This window comes from Aquila chrysaetos, chromosome Z (assembly GCF_900496995.4).
Source record: "Aquila chrysaetos chrysaetos chromosome Z, bAquChr1.4, whole genome shotgun sequence".
Classification (NCBI taxonomy): domain Eukaryota; kingdom Metazoa; phylum Chordata; class Aves; order Accipitriformes; family Accipitridae; genus Aquila; species Aquila chrysaetos.
Window position 1 is genome coordinate 51,771,122 of NC_044030.1, and position 19,216 is coordinate 51,790,337.

The 19,216-nt window shown below is 36.9% G+C and overlaps 1 protein-coding gene across 6 annotated transcripts in view; it reads right to left on the reverse strand.

Moving 5' to 3' along the window:
• The window catches only part of CCDC171 (coiled-coil domain containing 171), a 153,273-nt gene that overhangs the window by 50,294 nt on the left and 83,763 nt on the right, over window positions 1-19,216 (reverse strand). For all 6 annotated transcript variants that reach the window (XM_030004382.1, XM_030004383.1, XM_030004378.2 and 3 more), the window contains exons 21-22: window positions 8,662-8,807; window positions 5,550-5,604 (exon numbers count right to left, since the gene is read on the reverse strand). In XM_030004382.1, coding sequence (XP_029860242.1) covers window positions 5,550-5,604; window positions 8,662-8,807 — 201 coding nt within the window. The remainder of the gene's footprint in view (window positions 1-5,549; window positions 5,605-8,661; window positions 8,808-19,216) is intronic.

Here is a 19,216-nt window from a genome sequence, read left to right on the forward strand (position 1 = left end):
GTATCAAAAACATCATTATCATAAATATCATGAAGATAATTCTGTCTTTGTATTTTACAAGTATATAAGAGGATGGATCATAGCGTTCAGATTTTTTTCAGCTGATAGAACTGTGGGGCCCAAATCTCATGCATAGCCAGTTTAGGGACATTTTGGAGAAGACAACAGGGGTGGAAGGGGAGCAGCAGTGAGGCAATGAAACATAATGGTGGAAGGATTTCAAGGCACAACCGCTGACGGGTCTGCATGGAAGCTGTTCTGCCAGCTGGCATATGAACCCTTCCATCAGCAGAAATGAAGTGCATTGCAGAAGTGGATGAAGAAGAATTTTTTTGACCAAGTGCCAAAAGGAAAGGAGCACACTGGATAGGTGCTTTGACCCCTGAGCTGTCCTGAAATGTCAGAATAAGTGGTTTGCTAACCAGTATTGGGAAAAAGATTTTTTTAGGGAGTTTGGGTTTTTTTTGTTTTTACTGACTCATCATCACAGCTCGTCAGCGCCACAGGGTAGTGGGTAACAGCCTAAGCTTGTGAAGACAAAGTATTTTATTAACCTGTTAAAATTGCCAAATCCTACGCAGCCAGGGCTGGGACACGCTGAAAACTCTGCCAGCTCATAAAGCTTGTCAAGACTTTAACAGTTAAGAATACACGGGGAAACAGAAACAGTTTTCTGTCTCTGCACAGGCTGACTCACTGGGATGACTTCCCGTGGCGGCGTTTTGCACAGGCAGAGTTCAGAGGACAGGGATTTAGGGAGGCTGAGGCAGCTGCAGCCCCGTACCAGCTGCAGCGCCCAGGCGGTGGCAGCGGGGGCTGCGGGGCGGCCTCTGAGAGGAGAGGCCGGGGCTGCCCCAGGCAGGGCACGGCCGGTTCCAGCCGGCTCCAGCCCACCCACCGCAGGGCACAGCTGAGCCCCGCAGGCAGGCTGGTGGCCCCTCTGTGAAAATGTTTTTAAGAAAGGGCAAAGCCCACCACACAGGCAGAGGAAGAGGGAAGAAAAAGAGTGAGAAACAACCCTGCGAACACCAAAGTCACAGAAGAAGCGGGGGGTGGGCGGGTGGGGGAAGCGCTTGGGCACTGGGTGAGGTATGTCCCTGCAGCCCACGGAGAGGACCATGCTGGAGCACGTGTCCACACTGCAGCCCATGGAGGACCCCACACTGGAGCAGGTGGATGATTCCTGAAGGAACTGAAGTCCGTGGAGGACCCACGCTGGAGCAGATATTCTTGAAGGACTGCAGCCCACATGGAGCGCCCACACTGGAGCAGGGAAACAGCGTGAGGAGGAAGGAGCGGCAGAGAGGAGCTGTTACGGACTGACTGCAATCCCCTGCCCCTCATCTGCCCCCGCACCTCGGGGCATGAGCAGAGGAGTCAGGAGTGAAGCTGAGCCTAAAAGGCAGGAGGATGGTAATTTTTTGTCTTTGTTTCTCACTAACCAAATCTATTTTAATAAATAAAAATAATTTTCCCCAAATCAACTCTGTTTTACCTGTGACAGTAACTAGTACACAATCTCCCCATCTATATCTCAGTGCACAAGCTTTCTCATCCTATTTTGTCCCTCTATCCCATTGAGGGGGAGTGAGAGAGCAGCTGGGTGGGCATCTGGCTGCTGGCCAAGGCTAACCCACCACAAGCACTCAAACTGAGAAGCAATACAAAGGTAAGGCTGAAGATTTTAGCAAAGAGAGCGTAAAATAATTTCTTACACCGATGGGATTACTGTAACTAGTAAGTCATTAACTACATGTTAAAAAAATCTAGGTGTATAAATGAACAGATTTAATGTCTCTGTTTATGCAAACTTGATATTAAGAAGTACAAAAGAAATTAATAATGAAATACAGTTTATCAACAAGTATAACAAGGGTGTATTTATAACTAAAATAACATATTTTTGAGATGAAAGTGTTTCAAGAAATAATTTATTTTTCATACATTAAAAAAGGACTGCTGATGGGTTTTAAAATAAGACATTTACTTAAATGCTTTTTCTCTTGATGCAAAGACTTTTTAAGAAAACTCTTTATGTTTGAACTTCAAGCAGATGGAATTTCTTCTAAGAACTATTCCAGCAAAAATTAATTTATTTCTGTCACCATTTTACATCTTACATTGGGCTTTTTTTTTTTTTTTTTTTTTAAAGGAATCAGTCAAGTCATGGACACAAGTTCTCCAAGTAGCCAATGCTTAAACCTGTTCTACTCCGCTAGCTTTTTCAGTTAAGGCTATCCAATAGATTCTAGGGAAGAAAAAGAAAAATGCATCTGTTTTCCAAACCTAGATTTTTAAAAAATTCAGCTATTACCTTTTGGTCATCTTTAATATTGTAAGAATAAAACTGAACCAAACAAAAATCTTCTTGAGGTCCTTTGTTTGCCCTTGGTGGTTTTTTTTTAAATTTGGTAAAACATTCACTTTGCACTTTGATATTTGTCTTCAATATTTAGACAGTATAAAACCAAGAAATATCTCTTATTTTACCGGTATCAGGAACTCTTGTGCAATGATCCCGCTCCAGGAGTCAGATGAAAATAGCTAACATGACAAGACCCAGTATAACATGAAAAATAGCCTTCTGAAGAATATCTTGCAGGTTATGAAGGATATGGAACTAGCTGCAAAAAGTATTTTCTCTCTCAGCATAGCATATGCTCAAGTTCTTCAACATTTATGCTTCATAAATATTCACGATTATTTGAAAAGGTGGGTCTGAAATGGTCTTAAAAGAATGATTTGGGGCACAAGCGCATCCCCAAGCACTTGTTGACAAAGCCAAATGTATGATACTAGATTTTCCACCCAGTCAGAGGGGGAGCAGCCAGTGTTGTAAATGAGCCCTTGTCTGTAGTTGTATTAGGAACATGCATAGAGATTGTCTCCCTCAGCTCCGCTCCTTCTTGCTTTGTTTGCTGAATATTACACCCAAGTATACCCAAAGGCAGATGATCTAGTACTTACATTGCTGCCTTCTGGAATTCTTGTAGTGATACAGTACAGAGAAGAATGAGGTCGCTTTAATGGACATCAGTGCATACCATCTTATCCTGAGTCTAAGATTACTAAGGATGTCTGTAAAATCCCTCTGAGCTCTATAGGCAAAAATTTAGCATTATGCATTGATAACACAGATCCTGCAAGCGATGCAGTGGAATTTTGTGGATATTTGCTCATGAATACATCAACGTAGAAATAACACAATGTTCAATTTCAAACTCCCATAAATATATCTGCAGCTAAGAGTAATACTTGTTCAACTCCAGATGATTCTGAACTTTATCCATTTTCTTTTGATTCCTTTTTTGAAAACAAAAGCAGTTCCCAGAATTTCTATGGGGGTAAAGACAGGCTTGTGGTTCCTTTACTAGTATTTCATCTACTTCATCATGTTCTGATTTTTTACTGTGTGAGAAAACCTTTAAGAACAACAGTGTAAACTTGATAGTTTACGCATAAGCCATGTTCATTAATGTTAGATAATTAACTACCATTATAATGTAAGGTTTACATTTCCGATATTTCCCAAACAAAGATCAATAATTTCCTTTTGTTCTTCTAGGAGAAATGATATGTCAAATTATGAATGATTTACAATCAGTTCTTTTTAGTTCCTGCTGAAAGGAGCATCCTGACATTTCTAATTCTTATGTTTTCCTCATTCCTTAGGTTGACAAACCAGAAAGGATAAATTACTCTTCTACTCATTAATAAGCTATTTGGGCCTAACAAGTATGTACATGATGAACTAAGAAGCATATGTGGTAACTAAAATTCTCAAAGATGGCACTTTCTAGATTCATTCATTCCATCAGGAAAATCAGTACTAAGCATGTGACCTTCCCTATAACCTTCCCCCAAACATTTAAATCCTTATGCATATACAGCACTGCTTTCTGAATCAAAATGTAAACTTGCAATCCAGAACAATAAATTCTCAAGGTTAAGCACATTACACGTACGTGTTACTGTAAAAATACAGCACTTTCTGCATTACATAGATTTCCCAAGCTTAAAAGAAGCCAGTGTGAAGAAGATGGGGACACAAAGGAAGACATTACCTATCAGCAGAGTCTGCTGCAGCTAAAACACACGGTTTAGGTACTGTCACTTTTTATGAACGTTTGTCATGATTTAACCCCAGCTGGCAACTAAGCACCATGCAGCCGCTCTCTCACTCCCCGCCATGGGATGGGGAAGAGATTTGGAAGAGTAAAAGTAAGAAAACTCGTGGGTTGAGATAAAGACAGTTTAATAGGTAAAGCAAAAGCCACACACGCAAGCAAAGCAAAACAAGGAATTCATTCACCACTTCCCATCGGCAGGCAGGTGTTCAGCCGTCTCCAGGAAAGCAGGACTCCCATCATGCGTAATGGTGACTTCGGAAGACAAACGCTGTAACTCCAAACGTCCCCCCCTTCTTTCTCCTTCCCCCAACTTTATATGCTGAGCTTGACATCATATGGTGTGGAATATCCCTTTGGTCAGCTGGGGTCAGCTGTCCCAGCTGTGTCCCCTCCCAACTTCTTGCGCACCCCCAGCCTGCTCGCTGGTGGGGTGGGGTGATAAGCAGAAAAGGCCTTGACTCTGTGTAAGCACTGCTCAGCAATAACAAAAAGTTCTTGGCGTTATCAACACTGTTTTCAGCACAAATCCAAAACATAGCCCTATACTAGCTACTACGAAGAAAATTAACTCTATCCCAGCCAAAACCAGCACAACGTTAAAGGAAAGAGAAACTTGGAAGAGGTATCTGAACATTAAATTAACAGCAGTTTTGGTGGACACAGAAACTAAAATAAGGAATAGATTCCCATGTTGCTGGGAATTCAAGATGTAATAAGAGAAATGAACACTCCAAGGTAATAAAAACACTTCTTTTGCTCTGTGTTGCTCTGCACTAAAAACAGTTATAAAGACAATCAGCCACTAGAGCTACAGTTAAGAACAGTTCTTTCTCCCAAATAATTAATATATACAGCTTTGTTGAACCTTCTAAGAATACTATACCAAGGCAAAATATTACAAGTCGAAGAGACAACTTAAAATGATTACTCAATTTTAAAAAGTTTTTAAAAAAAAATCACGAAAGTTTTTGATTACAGGTTAATACTTACGGTCTTTTCCTTATTTTATTTATCATGTATCAAAGTAGCATACACAAAGCCAAATGGCTTATGGCCACCACCATGTGACCTCACCAGATGACCTCCACCTTACTCAACAGAGAGAGTTAACTCAGCAGCAATTATGAATTGTTGGGATGATCAATAGTCTTCACTTGGTAACCAGAAATAGTGCTCAGAGACTGAGGGAAGGAAGGTGAATTTTGTAATAAGTTTTATATTAAAAATAAGAAGTCTGTGTACTACAAAACTGTATTTTATTTCACTAAATATGAATAGGTTTTGGAGATGAAAGAAGCTGAAGGTGGAAACTTAAACTCTAAGGAGACTTCTACTCCCCTCCTTCCCTGAAAATAAGTGGTGGTAAAACCTCAATGTGTTTGGAAATACAAATGCAGAGGGAACACTTCAAATTCTTACCTTATGAAGAGTGGCTTCCACAGATTTCATATGACTAATAATCAATTCTTTGTCTCTATTACAAGAGAAAAAAAAAAAGAGTAGTTAATAGAATTGACGCTCTACTGGTGTAGAAATTCATTTTCTGCTACTTGATAAGCATCATGTCTTTAAAAATAATTGATGATAACTCAAACTGTTATGTTTGTATCTCTCCTTTTTATATCTCCAATGCAAGCCCTAAAAAATAGTTCATGGACCACTATTTGGCACATCTCCATCTGAAAGATGCTTCTGTTGTGGATAAGCAATTAAACTAGTTATATTTATAGGCATATCAATGAACAACTACTGTGTTCTTAGAGAAGAAATCTGCAGTCTTGGATAAATAGGGCATGATGAATGGAGTCCAGACACTAGCAGGAAGAGATTACATTCTTGTACTGGAAAAAACTGACAAATTCTATGTTTTTCATCAGTTATATGGGCCTAACAACTATGGACTTATATGCATATAAGTCTTCCTGTCTTCTCTAAACCTGAACATTCCACTGGTCTTTTTCCAAAAGCAGTCCAGTCAAGGATCCTACCTTTATGAAACAGAAGTTTGGAGAGTAAAATGCTACTCTCATGCCTTTTTGTAAATTAGGGCTTCAGTAAGAAAGACAGCTTTGATCAGTTACGCTGCCATAAAAAACCTTGGTCTCATCTGATGCATTGACAGAAATGGAATTAAAGTTGCATAATACCATATGTCTAAGGAGAACAGGACAGTGTGACCAACAAAACACCACAGGAAATCAAATGGAATCTATGCCAGAAAAGCTGATACACCTTAATATTCCAGGACTGTCTTTTACCTTGCCAGCTACATGAATATTTTGTTTGAGCTCTTACAGTTCCTAAAACAGAAGTCAAAACCATGGCGTTCTTCTGCCTGGAATGACCACTGCTTCCTCATTTTTTTGATTCATGCTATCCTAACAGCAAATACAGGAAGGTGGCCAGAAACGTAGGATTGGCTTTTACACTCCTAGTGAAGCTGTCACATAGATTTTTCTCTTTTCAGGATCCTGCCTTTCTTTGGACTAGATTCACAAGGACATGCTGTTCACCTTCTCTGTTGGCCTCATTTATGTAGTGACCGCTGTTTGTCTGGGTGAAGTCAGTTCTAGAGAGCTAGTTCAACACCATTAATTTCTAAGTTAGTTACTGACATAGAAGTCAGTCTGTTCCTTGCATATTCTTGGGTGTTCATCATAAAAAGGAAAGTATCTGTAGATGGAATTTTGGATCCAAGTTAATAGGTGGTCCCCAGGTTTTTATTTTTGTGAACAGAAAGCCCTCTGACTGTGGTTGATTTATTATCTTAAATAACATCTTAGAATAAAAGTCTCATAATATTTGTTTATAGCACCTAGGAAAAAACTTTTAAAATTAATCTGTTGCACCCCTACATGCCAGGATCCACATTCCATTCAGTCTTTATTTCACATATTTGTCAACTCCTACAGGTGTGAGAGAAATTGGAACTGGATCATAGAACTATTCTTTAGGATTATTATCCAGAAATGTAGTTCAGGCATGAGGAACATGCTTTACATCATCTTTTACGCTACAGCTGGGGTGAAGGTTTGATAGAGAGTTTCTATCTAGCAGAGAAATGACCAAAAGGCTACTAAATTTCTGTCAAGTTCAATGCTATCAGACACTTTTATTAATATTGCTTCTTACTTTGGAGGAAAGTGGAACAGAACTGCTGGCCACCACTGCAAGAAAACCAAGATAGCCATTCTCAGAATGAGCCAGCCATCTTGCTATCCTTTAAAGTTGTAGAAAAGATTAGGAAAGAACTTGGAAGACACCCATACAGCATTGCTTACAATCACTCAGGTTATGGAAGAGGTATTAAAATAAGATTTTCTGGACAAAAGTAAAGTCTTACTTTGCTTGTATGTTCCAAAGGGAAAAAAAGATATTTTTTATGAAGAGTTGGTAGAACAGTAAGTGGTATAGGTTTTTTCTCTGTCAATATTCAATTGCTATATACAGAAATAAAACCAATTTTAAAACCACTTCACATTAAAATAACTTTTTATGAATATAAGAAAGGTCGCAGGGAATGATCTTTACTACAGTGCATAAAATAGGCTGGGGCAGGGTGAAAAAGGGGCAAGCTTTCCAGAGCAAATCCTTCTTCAGGTCACATCTGGTTTAGTATACCCATACCAAATAACATTTTTCATTTTAATTAGCTTGTTAAACATTTCACTGATAACTATATTAATTACATTATTTCACTTGTGCATAGAACCCTTAAAGCTTCTAAGATACTGTTCTTCAGAGCAAATGTATCCCAGGTATAATGAGAAATTTTAATTTTAAATTAAACTTTTTTTAAAACAGCCATGGACCAACAATATTGAAAGTACATACTACAATAAGAGTAATAGATAAGAGAGTCTGCAAAGATTTATCTTTTTATCCGACTATATGACTGTAAGAGGTTAGTAATAATCTTATTCAAGTCAATGGAACATCTTTTGACTACCAATCTTTTCAAGATTGGTCCCTGAACATTTCCTTCCACTCTCCAGGTTATGGTATAAAAAGGCGTGGGTTTTATGTCTAAATCCAAAACTCTCTGAAATCAGCTGAAAGATCTATCCTATTCCACAGACAAGACCAGGTCCAAAATGGGTTTCAGCCCCTTTGGCAGCCAAGACCTGTCACCTAGCTGATGTTTGTGTATTTATTATAAACAAACTGTATTTCTCTATAAAAAGATGACGTGGAAACAGAAAACAAGCAATTGTTTCTTAAATAAACAGAGTGTTAAGGATCTGCCAAAGAGATGCTGTCAACTCAGTAAGATAATTGGCAAATAAAAATGCCCATGCTATTTCAGGACCCAGAATTTGGAGCACTATTATGGGATAACTACAGAAAACATACCATCTAGTATCTTGAACTAACAGTTTTCTTTGTAGAAGACTATCACTGAATTTCAAAGAGAGACAGATGTACTTTTGTTTTCTAGCATTACATTAGCCAGGGCTAAAACCCTGTGCATGAAAGTAAGAATTGATCTTTTGTCCGTTTTAAGTGATCTCCCCAAGGTCCCAGCGCTCACTTCACTGCCATGCAGAGGGCACTCTCTGCATCACGGATGCTCTCTTTCAGTCCACGCTTGTCCTGCTCCAGCTGGGTAAGAAGTCTATTGAGCTGACGCAGAGATTGATCTTTTCTTCTCAGCTCCATCTTTGCCTCAGAGAGTCTCTGCAAGCAGACAGAAGGCAGAGTTACTTGTCAGCCCAAATAATTAACTTCAATTTATGCCATAGGCTATTAAACAAAGTGGAAAACAGACTGACTGTGAAGTAGATTTGGACCATTACATGCTAAGGTTTTACAAATTCTCTAGGAAAACCATTACTAACTCAGAACCCCCCATTTTTAGTATACTGCCTGTGTACAAATACGTTTTATAAAATAAAGTTATTTGTTTATCAAACAGGTACACATACTGTGCTACAGGTACTATATTTACAAATACCAGATCTAAACACAGTGGAAATAATCAAGAGTACAGCATTAAAGAGAGCAGAATATTCTCAAAACTGAATTTATAATGAACATTAAAGAAAAGGATTGACAAAGAAAGAAAGGGAATAAACAAAGTAGCATTTATTTAAATATTCTGCACTATTCAGAAATTTCAGGATTAAAAAAGAATAAGAATCTAATATTCTCTGTTAGTGCATTAAGTACAGCTTTGCTGCAATTCTTGCTAAGAATAAATCACTATTTTATGGTGCTTTCACTATTTTAACATTAGTTTTCCAATATGCAAAATAGTACGTGTATTTTTTTAATGTTTCTCTCTGGCTTAGAATTAACACAACATGCTTTAAATCAATTCAGATTAATCCAACAGATGACAAATAGCACACAGAACTAATTAATACAGAACCTGGCTAGTTGCTACTCCTTTCTGCTGGGATAAATCAATACTTTTATAGACTGGAGTATTAATAACATGATTTCATAGTTTGCTAAATGTTACATTTTACTTACAGCTGTTAATTGCCTTTTTAGAAAGAAATTATAATAGGTGACTATAAACATTCTTTTACCAAATGCAAATTCCCTGACAGATTCTTAACCAATATAGAAGGATAGCGAAGGCTGCACAGTTGCAAGACTGAGCTCTTGCACCTTGTTTTCAAAATTGACGGATATGTTTTCTGCTTAAGTTCTAAGAATGCATAATTTGTACTCAGCATTACTTGGCCTGGACTGTGGAACATGGATAATAGGTGTTATGCTGTGGATATGTATTAAGAACAGTATATACAAAAGCTGATAATAATTTGGAGGGCATTGAAAACTCAACTAATCTGAAAAAGGTTCAGACCTTGTCAAGCGTCAAAGGCACTTCAAAAAACAATATGCTAGAGAAAATTTCTATAAAATAACAAAGTACAGCATAAAACTGCATAATCCTGCAAAATAAACTGAAATCTGTGGATTGGCATAAGTTTTCTTCAAACATTTCTCAAGACAAAAAAGCAACCAGTTATTTCAACAGAGTATTTGGAAGGTACAGCACCTCCACCTGAACTCTCTGTTCAGCAATTTACAAAATCCAGGCTGAGATTAATCACTGCTGTAAGAAAAAAACCAATCAGGAGTTTATTTAAGAAATTCTAAACCCCAGAAATGTTAGTATTAGTTTTGCTCAAATTACTGCAGGTTGAATAACTCTATTCTGCATCTTATGTCATTATTTTTGATGAAGAATGCTATTTTTCACCTAAGAAAAGATAAATACACAGATCTCATTCTTCCACTGCATTATTAGGATAAAGATATCCAAAACCAGAAGTGTGGCTTTCAGAAATTCTACCCTAATGCCATCAGCAGCTACCAAAGCCCTGTCTGAACAGCTGAATTTGTGAACTCTCAGATTTTCAGAAAAGTTATTTCCAAGAAACCAGATGTGGATTAGCAAGGATAAAAGGAGCTGTCTTTAATTTAAGAACAATGAACATTATCTTCCTCCATTTATTGTGTTTATTGTTTGTTTGTTTGTTTGTTCTAGGCTAAGTCAGCATTGAGGAAACAGATACGAAAACAGAGTCAAGCCACCCGCTCCACCATCTTTTTAACAAACAAAATTCATTGAACAGAGAACAATGTCTCTGGTGCCAACACTTTGTCCTTCCGACCTTCTCGTCTGATTGAAAAATCTGTTTTTAAGATGTAGTCACAGGACTGAGCTCTGGCCGATGTAGAATAGGTAATTCTGCTAATATTTTGATGCAAGCAACTTTTGCTGTAGAGGCTGCTGGAATAGAGTGTGGCTCCAAGATTCCAGTGGTCTAAATGAATGAAGAAAGACAGGATAATAGGAACATTATGTGTATTTATTTCATTTTTATTAGATAGCTATCCTTCTACAGGGGCTGAAGAGTTGTCTGCTCTCACATAAAGCTTTCCTCACTGACCACAAATGGTGAAGAGACCCACTAGGTATCAAAATCTTCTGGGAGCTGCTAACTAATCTTGCTTACCAATTGCATGCACAGGCCTATTAATGAGGCAATAACAGGGATGAAAGCACGAAGCCTAACTCTTTGAGAGGCATGGGCAGCAATCCACACTAGCTGGTGACGAAGCAATATAGAAATGCTTAAATCAAATATCTCACTGAACAGCTGCTTTATTATATTCAAAGCTTTCACCATTATTTACAGAAATCTCCTAAGGATTCAGACTTTACCTATCAATAATACTGCAATATCTAAGCAAAATGTAAACTGATTTTAGCTCTCTAAAAGCAGTTTCAGCATTCACTTGAAGTTCCTTGCTACTGTGGGTTAAAGTCAAGCCTTGGAAATTGCTCAAATACAGCGTGGAGTATTCTAAAGTAATGGCTGCTAAGCCTCTCTTTTTTTTCTTCTTCAGATTGATCTAATTAAAACCCTTGATAAACTTTATGGACTCTAATATTTCCAGCTGAGTGACTGAAACCAAGAGGGTGTGCCTCAAGGCAGCAAGGCAACAATGATAAGCAGCAGGTTAGCCACTAATTTCTCAGCCAGGGTAGATTGTGAAAGTGTGATGTTCTGATATCCAAGAAAGTGTTCAGGAGAGAATAGGATAAATCAAGTTTAATAACTCTGCTCCTAATTGTTCCCTCAATGCTCCACTCTAATTACTTGGAGAACTCTCCTGACTGTCACCTGATATTAAGTTGTTGGAGGCTGAGTGTGGAGCAGTGAGATAATCAATAAACATTTAGTGGGGAGAAGAATGAAGATCCCGTTAAGCAGTGGGAACCTGCAGCACCCAAAGCCCTTCTGCTCATGAGAAAACCTATGGGAGAGCCATAGTGATTGCAAAGCAATAATCCAAAGCACTGTTTTTAGGCCTTGAGGCCTTTAGGCAACAGTACATTTGAGAAAAAAAGGTTAACACGGTCACCCTAATTACAGCCCATTTTCACATTCTTCATATATAAGCGAAGACAAGCCAATTAGGTAGAAAGGAAGATAAGGGAAGTTTTATTTGTATACTAATTAAACCCCTGATGAAATTAAAGGAAAAACATACAGCTCTGTAATTGTGTCTGAGAAAGGTCACTTCAGGTTCAGTTATCAGAAAAGCACAGCCTTGAGATATTTCACTTAATCCACAATATAGCCCTTATTTTGCCCCCCCAGGTCTTAGTATTTACAAAAATAAGAAAATTTCAAAACCTGATAATGCATTTATCTTGAAATGTTTTCTGTGGACAATTACAATTGTTAGGAATTTGAGGCTAAATACGATAAGAAGAATGAAGGTTTTAAAAACCTACTATGTCTGCACATAGTTCTGTGAAGATGCTGAGCTTTCACTTTCAAGCACAAGTGATTCTGAACCAACTTAGAAGCCAAACTCCCAATTTATTGACATTCCATAAAATGCCAGTTATCTGTTTAAGTCAGATGTTTAGGCATTCAGGTGCTAATTCAGACATAACTGCACTCCTTCCTCTACAGTCCACCAAAAGCTCATGGATCAGTTGGGTTTTCATCAGAATCCTTAGAAGGAGTTCACTTTAGAGGTATTTTAGATTTAGGGTTTTTTTCCACATAAAATGACTATGAAAAACCATTTGCTGGAGAGAACAGCAAGTAACTGATAGCACTGAAGAAAAATCTCATTGGATGTCTGTCGGCTGGGTCCTTCCACAAATAATTTTAACAAGCTTAGGCTTTGCAGTGAAGAATCCCTTTCTTCAAAACCACTTACAAAAATAAATTGAAGTTTAACATTGTCATTTTTTACACACAAAAAAGCACTCTGTTCACAAGATAACAGATGGACAATCACTCTAGATGAACCATGACAGTCACAGTTTAAATTCATGCAAAGTATGTGTGACATTTATACTGAGAGCATATTTTCCAAGAACAACTAAAGCTAGATCAAATTGCTTACTAAATTAGTTTAAATTACACAGACACAACACAGCACTACAAGATATGCAAACATACTGCAGTATGTTTATTATGAACTAGTTTGTGAAATTAAAGACTTTGTCTTCAGGATGAAGTTTTATATGTACATTTTCCATTTAGATGCAAAATATTACTTTTTAAAAGACCTGTACACTGAATACATCCTGAAAATTGTCCTACACACATAACTAATGAAATTCCACAATGACAAAAAAAAAATACAAAGTTTAGCGAGCATCCATTCCTCCACCAGTTGAAACACACTTCCCATTATCCCTGTTGGTAAATATAATCTTCAGGATGATCTCTGAGTGCCCCTCAAAAGACAGTCTACAGATAACCTAGAGAAGTCTTGCATCTTCATGAGGTCCAAATTCAAAAGGTACAAGAAGTTACATTAATATTTAATGTCAACTGTATTTTTAGTGTGCATGACTGCAATGCAAACCAAATTACACGAGCTCAAACTATACAGCTGAATTTCCACAGGATGTTTTCTGAAAAGAATTGTTACTTATCAAGAACAACTTAAAATGAAACTTCTATCAAAATATCAGATTAAAAATCTCACAGAAAAAAGTTCTGTGGCAGAAAAAAAATTCATAACAGACTTCTCATCAATACATGAAAAAAAAAAAAGAACATCTAAGACATACACTTAGACCTATGTCAACAAATAAGATGAATTTACGCTTCTCAACTGGAAACCAAGCTGCAATATCAACATACTGTATCTGGATTCACTGTGTGTTTCATAGGCGCTGCAGTAGTGTCTCAAAACAGTTTGAAATGAACTCCATGTGGCTGTTCCGCTCTTGCAAAGCAGAGCTAACCTGAGGCTGACCACCCATGACATCCCTTCAATAACAAATACTTTCACATGCCCTTTAAACTTATCTAGGAAAAGAAATACGAGTACTCAAAAGGACACTTGAATGAGCTGTATCTGCTTTGCAGAAAAAACAGTGATTTTTTTAACCTCTTTGCTACTGGACCCTCATCCTGACAGCAGCAGTCTTTTCATAAGCTGGCATTCTGAGATAGGACATACCTGATGACTCTTCTCTAAGTATGTGATGGAACATGGAAGCAGTTAAACATAGTTTACAAATCACAGTTTATCTAACAAGGTGCAAAATGGCTCTTCAGGTCTAAGAAAGTGCCCTGTGTAACGAGGTCACTGAGCACAAGTGGGTCTACTAAGCAGAACAGTAATGCCAACCAGTACAACGATTTTAATAAATAACCAATACCAGCAAAATAACAAAATACCAGCAAATGAAGGGATACTTGCAGACATACGTTCACATTTCTGGCCCAATGTCAAATACAATTGCTTGTGATTGTTTTATATAAGAGGCCCTCATAATATTGGAGCATAAACTATGCTAATATAGAAAGCTTTAGTCAAATCAGTGTCACAAAAAAGTCAAGCAATCATCTCTAAGACAATTGTAAGTAAAATGATTGTGCTGGTAGCTTAAAAAGCAGCTGTGATATACAGTTACTCTTCAAGACCTAGAACCTAAGTATTAAGAAACATTTCAATAAAAATTTATGTGAGAGTTAGTCAATGGATTGGATGGGGAAAATGCATATGTTTTCATTTGCAGGAGATTTTTCTTATAAAAGTAATTTGAAATAGTAAGCATTCACATTGTGAAAGCAAATGGCATTACCTATGTATGTCTAGACAACAGTCCATTTATTGACTGAAGCGTAGCTCTCAGACATCCAAGCAAGTCAAGGTACCACAAGCATTTTACCTGCAGTGGTTCAGGCTAGATTTAGACTTACAGTTAGGTTTAATATCTCTGTGCTACAATGCAGACTTATTTCTCAAGAGAAAATCTACTCTGATCAACAAGAGAAGAATGCATTTTTCAATTGCATTAGCTCAGATTGTTTAGCAAAGCATGACTGAAAATGCTTTATGAAGTCACTGACCTGTGTATGCTTTAATGTCATTGTGAATTAAAAGAGCTTATTAATTTAAACACAGTAGCTACTCCTGAATAATTCCACATAACACTTCTTCCAGACAAGACATCCTACGTTCACATGTCACTCAGCTTCAAAGTAAGTAAAACTAAACAAAACTTCAGAAGTTTTTATAGGAAGTAACCACACAATATAAACTGCCCACACATAGGCTAGATCCTCATGGACTGTTAGGATTAGCAAACAAAAGCATCGATGTTAAAATGTGTTAGCTAGGTACACTGGTGCATTTGAAGAGAAGTAGAAGTTGAAAAAGTTGAGGGACACCCTTTTGAGTACCAAGATGCACTGGGCTTTCCAGACATACAGTAATCCAATCAGAGATAATAATTAAGTCCTACTTTTAAACAATGTTTTGGAAAATGTTAAAGTACATAATAAAATTTATGCACATGATAATCTAGAAATTTTTATCATCTTCTGAGCTAAGTGAATTATGTTCTATTACTGGAATGCTGCAGAGAAAGATTATACTACCTTAATGGAACAAAGACAATTTTAGAAAAACTCAGGCTTTATCACTGTGAGTTTTAAGTGTATTAGAAAACCCCTTGATGTTAAGTGAGAATAAATTTTTGGAATCACATGCATGGTGGCATGAGTACACGATCTTTTACTCCTCATTCACCTCTGACATGCTACCTCAGGACTGATGTTTCTTTTTTCTCCCTAGTAAAGTAAATTCCTTTCCCACCACAATACCTCACCCTGTGTAACTGCAGACTAGACAAGATCCAGCCCTGCAGAAGCAGCAGCTTTTCTGTGCTTTGGCAGTGTCATGCCTTTATATCAGCTACTTAAGTGCCACAGAAAAGAAGTAATCCTATTTTTTTTCACTGTTACACTTTTAACCCTGATAGAACCCCAGCCTTAGGGTTGTTACAATTCCAAGATGCAAGATTTCAAAAAGATGGTTTATGCCTGGTACTGCAAAAGAGGACTTTTCCTAACTCTCTCATGTACCTGTATGTAAGTGAGGCACCTAACTTTACAGGGAAATTCTGATGCTGCTCTGTAACACTGCTCTCTGCTATACACAAGCATCTGTAATACTGTTGCTGAATTTTGCTATACATTATCCAACAATGCACATTAGCACACAATGTGCAAGATAAAGATACAAACAGCACTTAGACTTTATCTTTACTATGATTTAAAAGTGCTACTGTATCACATGTACATACACAGAAATATTTAGCTGGATATCTATGATGACACAACATATCCCACTAGTTTCTTGCATTTCATTATAGGTGAACTGGGCTCAAACCATGTCTCTGATCATGTCCTTAATGATCTTGCATTACCAGTGACATTTCTAAGCCCAGGAACAGACTATTTTAAGTTTTAAAAAAAATATTCTTCCATTGGATCTGCATCCCTCAATTTGTTTGGAATATTTCTAAATCGTAACAGTTAGTTAAGATAATTCAGGAAGGAGAAACAACTGCAATAAAATTATTAACAGTGACAATGAAATGTTACTTACAAATTAAATAACCACAACTTCATTCCCACTGTTTATTTTAAAAGGCATACAATTTGAAGTCAGTGGGAATCTGGACACAGACTAAAAAGTCATCAGGGACAGGTTAAATCACACAGCATTCTGCTTCAGAACTAAATTTAAGAAACAAGTACTATGGTACACTGGCTATATGTCTTCTCTTCAGACACTGGTTCAAAAAAAGGGAATCCTAAGAGTCTTTAGAATAGTTTCAAGAAATTTTCTAAATAGGACTTAAGACTCAGTTCTGAGTAAGAAAATACACTGTCCATGACCTCAATATACTGGTGGTCCCAGTTAAGTTTAGTGCTATAGGTCATTCAGCAGCAGTTTCTTGGAAGAGGCTGCTGCACAATTCCGCCAGACACTAGCACATTAGTGTGAGCCATCACATTAAGCAGTTATGGACAATGTCAAGTATGTCAATTTTATGCCCCCTAAAGTTTTGATCTTGCTTCAGCACGAGTTTTTCATTTTCTTTAATTAATGAATTGGAGAAATCTTTTTTTAACATGGCACTAACATTAATGCAGGCTTTGGCAGATTTATCACTTTATACAGCTTACATTCAAACACTGCATTCTCCTTCAGAAGAGTTCTGATCAAACTGTACATTTGTATTCAGGTATATGTGTTTCCAGAGACAGCCCCAAATGCTGTTTGGTGTATGCACATTTTATTTTGTCAACCACATCCTGCTGCATGAAGTATCTGCAGGGGGAAAACACATATACATGATTCTCTTTATCCCTTTTACTTTTTAAACCTCAATAAAATAAGAATGAATTGATAAATATGTAATTTCATACTAAAAGGTCTATTCTTTTACACAGGTCACCCCTATCCCTCCCTTTATTAAAAACTGGAGAGTAGTCCTCTAAGCAGAAAGAACAGATATTAGTTAAATTTTGTTTTACTGTACAAAAGGCAACTTCTAAATCATTCTGTTGAAAAAGCATCAAAGATGTATTACATCCCAATATTCAGCAAGGAGATCAAAGTGCTATAAAGGCATATTGATTAGGTGTCTCCCTTCCCTCTGGATATGCTTTGTCTCATACCAAGTGCCAGCTGAGACTTATTATTCATATTTTTCACTTTTGGTATGTTTCCTAAGTGTAAGATAAAATGGCACCACAATGGTAGAAAACTTGGGAAATTACCTACTTCACTCACCTATAGAAGCAACAGTAATAAATATGCTTTATTATCAAACACATTGGGTGATACCACACAAACAATTATTTTAGTAAATTATCATTAACTTTTTTTTTTTTAAGAACACTTATTTCTTCATTCTCACACCTGAGGAATTTTCTTGTATGACAGCGAAGTACTATTTGTAATTAAAACCTTAGGACTGTTACTTATTATTGAGAATCTTAAATTCACAATTTTTAAATCATTTAATTACTTACTGTATAGTCCACAGGATAAAAACAAAACAAAACAACAATTAATGTGCATTTACTTTAGCTAGAAAGCTTTAAAAAAATTTTTTTAAGTACTTCTGAGACAGTAAGAAGATTCATGTAGCAACAAGAACTTCAGTGGGTTTTTCATAAATACATATTGTAAAAATCAACACAAAAATTTAGGCAACATAAAAAAATAATTTTTGTTTTGAGTTTGTTACCCTGGTACAATCTCGAAGTGTGTTCATGCTTTTCATGATTAAAAGAAGATAGCATAGTATAGACTTTGGAAGCTGAAAGTGGTATGAGTTTTGAAACAACTTGCCCTTGAAAATCATCAAATACCTAATGAAAATAGGGTGACAAACTAAACTCAAAAACCAAATTACATGAAAGATAGGCATGGCCGCTGTCATAGTATGTAGCCAAGAAAGGGGACCAAAGTGCAAAGGAATGCATCTCTTGCTTTAGCCTTATGCCAGTTAAATACATACATACTCCAATAGCTTAATTATATTCCAAGAGGTGTTTGAGAGCGAGTTACTTACAGTTTCACAAGAAGATACAAAGATCTTTACACAGTTAGCTTCACACAAATAGAAAGGGAGATCACGGGAAAACCTAAGGTGAAAAAATGACGGGGCCCTAGAGATACCCTAGATAAACAGCAGCAAGAAGCAAATCTATATATAAAGGACTTGTATATCAAGAACCTGTATAGCAGAAAGTCCTACACATTGATATCTAAACTACTAGGAAAAATAGGGTTTAGAATACTTCTTTAAAAACATCACATGCTGTTTTAAAGATCTATTGATCCCCTCTGCACATCTCAAGGTAACAAAGTTACTTTGTAGTTGACCCAATAATATAACAAAGATCTCCCAGGCACTGGATTTACCAAGAAGCCTTTCTGTATTTTTGAGTGAAAACTGAAACATAGTTGAAGGTCTTGAAATAACAGGGATAAATGGTATGTAAGTACATATGCTTAATACCCACACACTGTAATTACACAATAATCCCATTTTTCTTCCAAATTACATGTCAATAAATCTTTCTCACTACACTATAAATTCCAAGGTCATGGTCAGAGATGTTTATTAGTATAATTACAATGCAGCAATAAAACCATTAAGCTTTTAGATCCCAATATTGTTCCATTTACTCTCCCCTCCCCCCAAGGGAGAAAAATAGTTCCTACAAATGGAATACCCAGAAAACATTGGAAGTTACTTTTAAAAGACTATAAAA